General features: G+C 37.8%; 1 protein-coding gene across 2 annotated transcripts; it reads left to right on the forward strand.

Annotated features, from left to right (window-relative positions):
• The first annotated feature begins 3,969 nt into the window (after window positions 1-3,969).
• si:dkey-193c22.1 (uncharacterized protein LOC567837 homolog) lies at window positions 3,970-8,454 on the forward strand. Of its 2 annotated transcripts, none has more exons than XM_061038531.1 (9): window positions 3,970-4,022; window positions 5,064-5,091; window positions 5,201-5,350; window positions 5,439-5,559; window positions 5,775-5,987; window positions 6,190-6,273; window positions 6,712-6,853; window positions 7,092-7,254; window positions 7,629-8,454. In XM_061038531.1, coding segments are annotated over exons 2-9 (1,110 nt in total). In that variant the 5' UTR covers window positions 3,970-4,022; window positions 5,064-5,089; the 3' UTR covers window positions 7,864-8,454. The 2 variants fall into 2 exon arrangements, with proteins under 2 accessions (XP_060894514.1, XP_060894513.1); XM_061038530.1 differs by having other exon boundaries at window positions 3,988-4,097.
• The last annotated feature ends 1,868 nt before the right edge of the window (window positions 8,455-10,322 follow it).

Raw genomic sequence — 10,322 nt, forward strand, 5'->3', positions numbered from 1 at the left:
ATGACCTGTTTCATGATCACATTTTTAAAACACTTTTTATCTGGGTTTTTTTTCTTATTTTTGTTTGGCACTTTCTAGCTAAATTGTGCGATCAGTGATCCATGTGACTAGAAACCAAAGAGTAATTCGAAGAATTCTTCCGCCCCCTGCTGGACATTTGGTGGCACTGCTTTACAGGCAATTGTCACCAAATGCGGTCCTCTATTTGTTATCACTAAAAAATTCCACTGGGTTACTTTAGAGAACAACATTCAGTTATTTAAGGATTACAGACAGACTAAAGGCCACTCCCTTGTTTAGAGTGGAAACTGTGTTGTTTAATATTACACCAACTTTAAAGCCAACATCAACAAATAGTTTTTTTCATGTTGTGACTCATCTTTTAATCAAAATTTAGAAAGCTGAATATTAAAAGTGTTTTAAACCAGGTAACTTTGTTGAATTTGCTCTACACCCTCTACAGGTTGATTGCAGCAGTTGACTTTGAATCTGAACTGGTAAAAACAGTTGATACAGTATCAGATGATTCAGAAACATTCAGTGATAGTGATTACAAATTGAGAAATATCCTGATTGATTCATTCGTTTTTCAATTAAAAATATATTTTCTGAAAATCCACAAGGGGCTCAGAGAAGCAACTGAAAGAAAAAGTCCAGCATAGTGTGACCCTAATGGAAGAAAACAAAGACACTCCCTGATCTGACAGAATGACCTCGTTGCAGCCTTTGACTTATAAAGAAACAAGTATAATCTGTGGCTGTAGTCTAGTAACCACTACAGTTGCACTATTTGCTTTGAAGTAAGCTTAACTGAAATGTATTTTTTATTTTTTTTTATTTCAAATGTAAAACTAGAAATACTAATGGTAACAGAATTTAGTTTGTTTCTAATATGTTGGTCCCTTTTTCTCCTGTTATACTGTCTTAATGTTTCACTGCAGTGGAGGTGTTTGTTCTGGTTGTCTTGCTCTCTATGTTTTTTGTATGATATGTTCATTAATTGCTTCCGGATGTTTTGACATTTACTGTCAAACCATTTGTCTTTATTGTTAATTTTTGGGGATTTTCTATTTGAGGCCTTGAGGTGAGATAATGAAGCTGTAAAGTCGAATATGTCATTTAGGTTTTCTACTGCCCTGTTTACACTTTTCTGGCCTGGGATGCAGGAGAATGGGTAGCAAGATGTCCTCTGGGTGCTGTAGGGTGACCTCTGGGTGGGTCGGGGTGTCTCCTAGAGCTGGTCCTCTGGGTGTAGCAGGGTTGCCTCTGGGTGCCGCAGGTCCCCTAGGTTTGACTCAATGTCTATCTTTTCTGAGAAAGATAGGAAACAGTGTACAAGAGTCGCTGATAAGTGATCCTCATTTACCAGCTGTACCATTGGGGTCCCTCAACGGTCCATCCTTGGACCAATTTTGTTTCGTGTAAATATAAATGATCTCCCTCAAGTTTGCCCAGATTTTAATATGCAAATGTTTGCTGATGACACAGTGAACATCACATATGCAAAGTCTAGAGAACAAGCTGGAGGCAAACTGACAGCTGCATGAGTAGGGTTTCAGATTGGCTCAATAACTCCTGCTTAACTCTTGATTTAAACAAAACAGTCTGCATGTATTTGACAGCACAACAAACAATTCAGTTAATCCTGACATATTGATCAGTGGTGAAGTCATCATATCTGTGACTCGTGTTGAATATAAGGGCATTATGCATGACACAAATCTGTCTTTCAGAAAACAAGTAAAGAGAGTCATCAAACATGTTCAGTTTAATGTGAAAACATTTAAGGTGCCAGTTATCCTCATCACCTGCAAAGCTCTTTGTATGTACTAATAATTGTCTTACTGCATCATAACCTGGTCTCAGGAAAGTGTCACTGCACTTAAGCCTGTGTACTCACTCAAAAACAAATCTAAAAGTACAAGATAAAAAGCCAGGGGGTTATCAGCACTGTAACATTTACAACAACAACAACAACAACAACAAAAACAAATCTTAAAAAAAAAAAAAAAAAAAAAGATTTCTGCCTTTTAATAAGGAAGTTTTTTCTTACCACTGTAACTTTTGCTGCTTTGCTAAAGTGCTCATGATGGATAGGCCGGATCTTTGTAACATAACAATGAGTAAGGTCTTTTACCTGCTTTTTGTAAAGTGTCTCGAGATAACACTTGTTATGAGTTGACGCTATACAAATAAAAATTGATTGATTGATTGAACATCCTGAAGAAATATAATTTTCTTAACTTCGATAACTTCCTTTTTTTTCTCTGATGCTCTGATTTATTGTTTACTCTGGTGCAATTATGTTTAATTGTATGCTGTGCATTATGTTTAATAAATGTAAACGTTTACATTTTCTACTTAAACTATCTCTGTATAAGAAGTGTGAAATTGTAAGTGATTCAGGGTTAGTAAATTTAGATGGTAATTTAGAAGTGCTTAAACTGGCTTGCGATCACACATTTATATTGTGTATCCAATCTTGTTATTGAAATAGGAATGATGAATATTAAAAGTGATAAATAGTCATGGTTCAGTTAGTGTCTTTTCTGTGTTTAAGATGTTCAGACCTTTTCTGAGAATGAGAAGAACATAAATTTTTCCAGCCATTGTGAGACCAACAGGCTCATTCATCTTCAGACAGGTTATCGTCTCGTCTTCATCGCTTCTCCAGCAGCCAACTTTACGAGCAATCTGCAGAAACGGGTTAATACAGGAGGCGTGAAAATCTTTCATTTTGAACCAGAATAAAGTGGCAGGATAGCAGAATAATGTGGCCCTTCTTCGTGAGAGCCATTGGGTTTCTCAGTGCCACACCACACTGATTGCTGTGAAATAACTTTACTGTAGAGAGACAGCATCTGAGGGGACAGATATAGGTTGGTTCGAGAAGTGGTTTATCCACACGTCTCCATTTTTGGATCGGTAGGTCCTCGTGTTGTTGTTTGTTTAGAATTTTCCCATGAGTTTGTTTGAATGGATTCGTCACACATGATGAGCATTGTGTCATTATGAAAAGCTCTTAAGACTCTCATGTAGAAAAACATCTATCAAAAGTTAGCCCATTCAAGTTCAGGTCACCCCCTTAATGTGAGTGAAATTAAAACGTATAACTTACCCAAGATGTCAGTTTGTTTTTCAATTAACTTTTAAATGTAAAGGAAGGAAGAACGCTGGCATTCACTGTATTTTAAGAAGACTGAATCTGGAATTGAGAGACAAAAACGCCTTTAGACTTTGGCTTGACTACTTATAAAGGACTGTGACCTGACTAGAAGGCCATGGGCATTATTTTGCCCAACACTTCATGGAAAAACCCAAGATAATTTATTCGAAAAAGTCAATCGTTAAGGAGATTGTTAGAGGGGTTAATAATTGACTGTTTGGGAACAACCAGACGCAAAGCATAGGGATGGGGACACATTTACATTGAAGGTATCGTTGTGGTAAATTCTCCTTATTTTTTAGCAGGTCATGTACTGTCAGATGATTAAAGTCCAGTCCTCGAGAAACACTGTGACATGTTGTTGTGTGGAGTTAAGAGTTTTAAATATATATTTTTTTTATTATCAAGCAACAGTCTCATTTATTTAAATAATTATACAATCTAAATATAACTGAACAGGATCAGCACCATTAAACAAGACACATAACCTGAATATCTGCAATTCACATGAATGGTGTCTCAGGCTTTATGGATTTGTATTTCCGGGGTACCAGAACAGAGATGTTAATAATTACAAGATCGTAATCCGTCTCTTCGTAATAGCACAGAAACTCGTCAACACTAATTTATATTGACACCTTTACATGTACATCAACGAATTAATATATAGTAATATTCAGGTCCTAAAAATACATATATAGTTTTAAGCATCACAGCCACTAAGCTTGTAGGAGGATTGAGAAATAGCCAACAAACCAGGAAGTGCCAAAACGGAAGTACATACGTGGTTCCCTCTTGACTCATCCATTTTCCTACTTGGCGTATCAGGCGACACCGGTGTTTGGAGGACGGTCAGGTAGTCTAATGAGGTTATGCACAGCTGCATCGATTAACCGGGATCAATTATTTTTAATTCACAGCATTAACACGGGTCAGGTTATTTGAGGGGTTATCATTCGCTGTGGTTTTAGCTTCCGGTGTTGTAAATATGAGGTGAAGCTACAACATGTCATATGTTCCGCTAGCTGACGTTTATAAATCTTTGTTGCTAAATTTACTTTAACAAATCTTCAGTTTTCATGGTGTTTTATCTCTGGGTATTCGACTCGTTTACTGAACTTGGCTTGATAAACAGGTGACCCCCCCCCCCCCCCCCCCCCCCCCCCCCTGCACACATTTAAAAAAATGATTCAATTCATAGCTACGAGCTCATCCCAGTGAAGATAGTAGGTTTTAACCATGGACTGTAAACATTAACAGAGGTTTATGAGATCTATCTATCTGTCTAATCTGAGGAGAGTACAGGAAGTTCAGATCAAGCCTTGATTATCAATAAGTGCCTGGCTGCGTTGTTGTGAAAATGCCCTCTAGAGGACGCCCTGCGGGAAAGTATCCACAACTACAGATGAGTCAAAATCAACAAGGAGGGCTGATTGAAAAGGGATGAGCAAAAAAAAAACATTAACAAAGTCAGGATTTGTATATTTAATTTAACACTAAGGGTGCCTAAAAGGTATTGAAGACATGGTGTCACACTGTAGACCAGGGGGTGGGCAACTTTGGTCAAAGCAAGGGGCCACGTTCATTTAATTCTGACTGCCAGAGGGGCCCAATTGTGGGATACAAAAACGATTACAGTCGATTATGTCTCAAATTTAACTCAACATATACCAGTGATCAAATGTTATTATGGACACATTTATGGGTTTTATGATTTCATGGCAGATTTTGCCATGTTTTGATATATAAAAATTGACCTGAGGGCCACGTTGAGGGTTGACGAGGGCCGCATTTAGGATCTTTTTTTACCGTTGACCTGTTATGCCATGCAGTGTATTACTACATAACAACTGATGTTTATCTGTTTCTAACGTTACGTGTCCTTTGCTCTTTGTAGGTGAGTCAGACACATTGAACCAGAGCATGTAAGATCCTCTTGAATACAACATTTTAGAGAACGAAGAGTAATATTGCTTTTGCAAGACTGGTATCTTCAATAACGTGTGTCCTTATGAATATATTTTCTGTTTGAAGGTCAGGGTTAAAATGCAATACATCCCTACCTGTGGCGATGGGTTTCATGTTGGTGGGCCTCCCATACTCCATTTCTCTCGCCGCTCAGTGGCTTTATGGCTGGCCTAACAAACCTGGATATAAGAAGTACATGGAAGCTCTGAAACCAAGGTAACATGTAAAGCACTGCTGGGTTTTTTTTTTAATCATAGAGAAGTAAATTATGAATCCATTTAATCTGGTTTGTTCTTTTACTCAGGCGAATATACTGTTTGACCAGAGCTGTGCTGGAAACCTTAAAGTATCTGCAGTATGGGAGACTTTACTTCCAGTGGAAGTCGTGGTACAAGAATGACAAAAACCGTGAACATTATGAAAAGGTATGTTTGGAAGAGTTGCAAAGAAAATGTGTTGGATTCATCAATGTGTTTTTTTAAGTGCCTTTGAACAGTAGTGACATACATTTCACCCAATATAAAAGATTAGACTGATATGTTTCTCTCAGTTTTCACCACTACGTTGTCCCTAGAATATGTTTGCAATGGACAACCAGAAATGTGTCAAAGTTTTGAAGTGTCTTAACTTAACTTAATAGGGCATCACATTTGGCCGCCGAGGCAACAAGCTTGACTTGTACCACCCGCCAAACGTGGACAGATCTAAAGATGTCCCATCACCACTGGTGGTTTTCATCTACGGGGGGGCATGGGGCTCCGGAGACCGATCCATTTACTGTTTGCTGGCCCGGCAGATGGCTGAAGAACTGAGTGCTACAGTCATTTGTCCGGATTACTTCACCTATCCGAAGGTAAGTAGTGTTATTGGCATGACATTGGCATACGATTATGTTCATTGTTTAGTGTGAATGACTGCACTATGTCCAATTTGCAAATATCTGTGAGCTACTACTGTATGTAAGGACTTTACTGCAGTAACCTAAACAACGGATGAGAACTATCCTTTTAAATAAATGTTATATCTGAATGGACTGCTGGTTTCCTGTTTTCCAGGCAAACGTTTTAGGGATGGTTCAAGATATTGCTGACTGCTTGATTTGGGCTCGAGAGAGTGGAGCAAAGTTCAACTTTGACAAAGTAAGACATCTCTTCAAGTGTGCTTGGGAAATTGAAGACATTTGTTGGATCACAATTGTATTATTAATGATTTAAGGAAAGGCAAACATGTAAGTTGGTCATTAAATCATTGAAAAGTGGTAAGCAGCTAAAATGTTACTTAGTCCAATCCAATTGACCACAATCCTTTTCGTGCATGACATTTTGGAGCATGGAGGATGGGATCCGTTTATCTGATAACCCTCATTCTGAGAAAAAAAATTGAGCTATTTCACTTTCAGAAGCACTGATCCTAACTGACCCAATCTGCTCGATTTTATCACATCTAACTACTGTTGTTTTGTTAGGAAACATATCTTTACTTTTGCCATCATTCCGTGCTCGTGTAAATTAACATCATGTTCAGCGATATCAGAGACGATGTTTCTAATCATGTTGTCTTCTTTTTCTCTTTAATAGGACAATATAGTGTTAATTGGTCATTCAGCGGGTGCACATTTGTGTGCACTGACCACGTTGTTTCTCATTGATGCAAGAGAAGAGCTTTTCATAGAGGTCAGCATTCAAAGGGACATCATACTGGCAATAAGAGGAGTTATTGGTAAGAATCCCTGTGCAGTCAAGTCTCTGTCACAGTTAGAGCTGTGTTTTAAAGTGTGGAAAAATCTTCTTTCATCCATGTATAAAAGCCAAAATGATAATTTAGTGGCCTTTGAATTGTTGGTCAAGTGATTTTCTTCCTGTGACTTTTAGATGAAATGTTTTACAATAGGCAATGCTTCAGTAAGCCGCCTCCTTCATATTTTGGTTAAAGTGACCCCCCCTTAATTCTTGGTCAGGTCTGAGCGGTGTGTACAACATAATGGACCATTATGAGCACGAGCAGAAGCGGGCAGTCGAATACGTCTCCACCATGCACAAAGCCATGAACGGAGTGGAGAACTTCCCGTATTATTCACCAACACACTTACTGGAGAAGTTCAGCCAGGACAAACTGAGCAGGTGATGAAGATTTTCTTGATTCCCAAAATGTTCTTGTTACACCGTTTCCAGAAAGAAAAAGCAAGTATTAAATGTAAAAATATAACAAAATAAGATCAACTATAAAAACAAAGTGAAGAAAATAATCTCCATGTATAAATTGTATTTATTTAAATTAGGAATAAGATTAGTATTGTTGAGGAAAATGGCACAACATATTTTACAGCACATGATCTGGAGCATTTTGATAAAATCACTGTAAATACTGCAGAATATTTTTGCACCGTGACATTTGCACAGAATAATTGCATAACATGAAAAAAGAAGACTTGAGGCAAAGTGATATTTAATTTAACAACACTGATGATATTCATGGCGTCTGTTATGTCCGGCAGAGTCCCTCCATTCGCTTTGCTACACGGGACCAGTGACATTATCGTTCCAGTTGAATCTTCCATGAAGTTCTCTGAGCTCCTCACCTCACTGTCCATAAAGGTGTCGCTCTACCTGCTGCCCAAAGTTGACCACACTGAGATTGTCACCGACCTGATGGCATCTGACAGGCACTTCTACCATCCCATCTACAGCTGTATCAAACAGGAGTACAAAAAACTTTTGGGAACCTACTGATTTAAGATGTAAATCAAAGAACTATCATCCATTCAACACTTCTGTCTGCTGATTGTGCAGGGATATGTTTACATAACTATCCGCTCTAATACCTCAAAATGAAACCGAGTACGCCTTGATTTTAACATGGTTCTTTTAACTTGTGATTCCATATTTTGGATTTATATTTGAAACAGTTATGTGATTATAATGAAGTCAATCCAGGAGCTGTATCTGAATAATGCTGAATCTATTTTATGGGTGGGGGGGATTCTAAATGGACTAAAATAATAATACTTGATAATGTCGTTCTAATATTTAAGTGGAGAGATGTTACCCAGAGTAAAGTGAAGAGAAATAAGTACAGCTGAAGTGAACACAGCTGAGAACCAATGACAGTATTATGAACAACATGTGAAGCATTCTTTCATGTAATGTTGAAATGGGAGTCCAGGTAGCAGACCTGAATCTCTGTTCCTGGACCAACTATGATCTACTGATTAATTATTAACCTGTAAAATGTTTCCAAATCAAAGTTTTCTTGCTTCATTGTATTATCTTGAATAACTATTTATTGATCTCAGATACATTAAACCTGACTGGACAAATGTATTCTTCTTTGGTCTTTATTAACTGATTTTAGTCACGCACGGTGAGTATACGAGTCATCTTTGGCAAGATGTGACCTCACAAAGAGAAATCCTGTTTATCGTAAATAGAAAAAAATGTATGCTCTAAAGATAGAAGCAGGATGATGATGATGAAACATGATGTTCAAATTATTTATACCAGTTTAATCTAGTGGGTTTTTTTTTCAGTTATACCATGTGATTTTTTTTAATTGACATTTTCATGACATGCATGTAAACTAAGTGTGTATACAGCGTGCATCGCAGACCTGGCAAAAATATAAAATTGATATATTTATAATCTTTAGAGGTGGCAATGTGTTGGTGGTGAGATTCATAAAAATTCATCTAAAATTACTGTTCAAGTAGGTTAAGCCATATACATATTTATCTACCTCTAGGCCTTTATAAATTGTCAAACCACCTCTTAGGAATTGTGTAAAAATTAAGGGGGACAGAGGAGAGCAACATTTTACATTATTTTTTTTCCTTTTAAATAAACATTACCCTCTCCTTTCTTCTTTTTTTTTCCATAACTTTTGCAATACCCTCCCTTTTAATGTGTAATAACACGATAGTCTATGCTTGTGGATCATTTGTGACAGTATAGTCCATATAGTTTTAAATAATACGTGTCTTCATAAACTATAAACTCAAAAGAAAATGCACATTTTATTGCTTATTGGGGGAAAAAAAACCCTCAATAAAGAGAGAACTGTTTTCCACAGTACACTGACAGGCCTCAGGGACAATGCACGCCCTCCACTGTGTCACACTGTGGAGTGATATGTGTCAAAGTCGCCTTTAGGGTGCCCCCCCAGTGGAGTCAAAGGAAGGCAGGGCCATACAGGCGTACATGCTAGAAAGCTGGTTTGCCCTTGCCCCAAAGTGCCTCTGAATGGTTAGATAGTTCACACTCCCCTGTCTGTTTTTATTACAGAGCTGTTCTCTTTACTGATGCCCCACCGCATGCAGCTGCTGCCTTTTCTTTTTTTTGATTCTCTTACCCCCCACCCCTCAAACAACCTGAGTCAGCCCCTGTCTGCCTCTGCACATGACCCCACACACACACAGACAGCACATTTAATACGAAAGGAGAAAAATAGCCTATAGGATAGTAGAAAAGTTAGCATTTCGATTCTCTTTTTGTGTTAAAAAAAAATGCAGCTCTTCACAGCAAAGAGGTAAACATCTATGCAAAAAAATTTAAGGACTATAATTTCATGAGGTTTTTTTTAGCCAATGATAGAAATTGTTATGGCTATTAAAAAAATAAAATCGTTGACATTCATCTTTCAATTTTCCATCCAGAGAAAACAATCTATTTTTATGGCCATCTTTGTCACTGTAAACATAATCGACATCTTTTTTTAATCGCATATCATAGCCTACTCTTTTCACATTATTAGGCTACTTCTGCAGAGCTTTAGAATATCATTATTATAGATTGATAATATATCTTCAGGAAAACTGCTGTACTGCTTCAAATCCAAAATGTAAACAAACCTATAGCCTATTAGATAAAAAAAAAATGACTATGACTATGAAAGTGTTAAATGAATAATGAATGGTTCTGGGATTATAACCTCACTTTCCTTACTCCTCTTTTTCTTCTTTGTCGTCTTCTCCTACTTCTTCTGCTTTTATTTTGACACACACACACACACACACACACACACACACACACACACACACACACACACACACACACACACACACACACACACACACACACACACACACACACACACACACACACACACACACACACACACACACGAGGCGGAGTTAAGCGAGGACCTACAGCGGTGTCTTGGCTCAGTCCAGGGTCTGCTGCACAGCTCCCCTCAC

Source organism: Labrus mixtus, chromosome 5, assembly GCF_963584025.1.
Source record: "Labrus mixtus chromosome 5, fLabMix1.1, whole genome shotgun sequence".
NCBI classification, from domain to species: domain Eukaryota; kingdom Metazoa; phylum Chordata; class Actinopteri; order Labriformes; family Labridae; genus Labrus; species Labrus mixtus.

Bases quoted from the DNA above. Each gene is read 5' to 3' on its own strand.
- si:dkey-193c22.1 (XM_061038530.1), top strand. From the start codon at position 4,031: ATGAGGTTATGCACAGCTGCATCGATTAACCGGGATCAATTATTTTTA. The intron at 5,092-5,200 runs GTAAGATCCTCT...TTCTGTTTGAAG, and splicing joins GACACATTGAACCAGAGCAT to GTCAGGGTTAAAATGCAATA. The intron at 5,560-5,774 runs GTATGTTTGGAA...TTAACTTAATAG, and splicing joins ACCGTGAACATTATGAAAAG to GGCATCACATTTGGCCGCCG.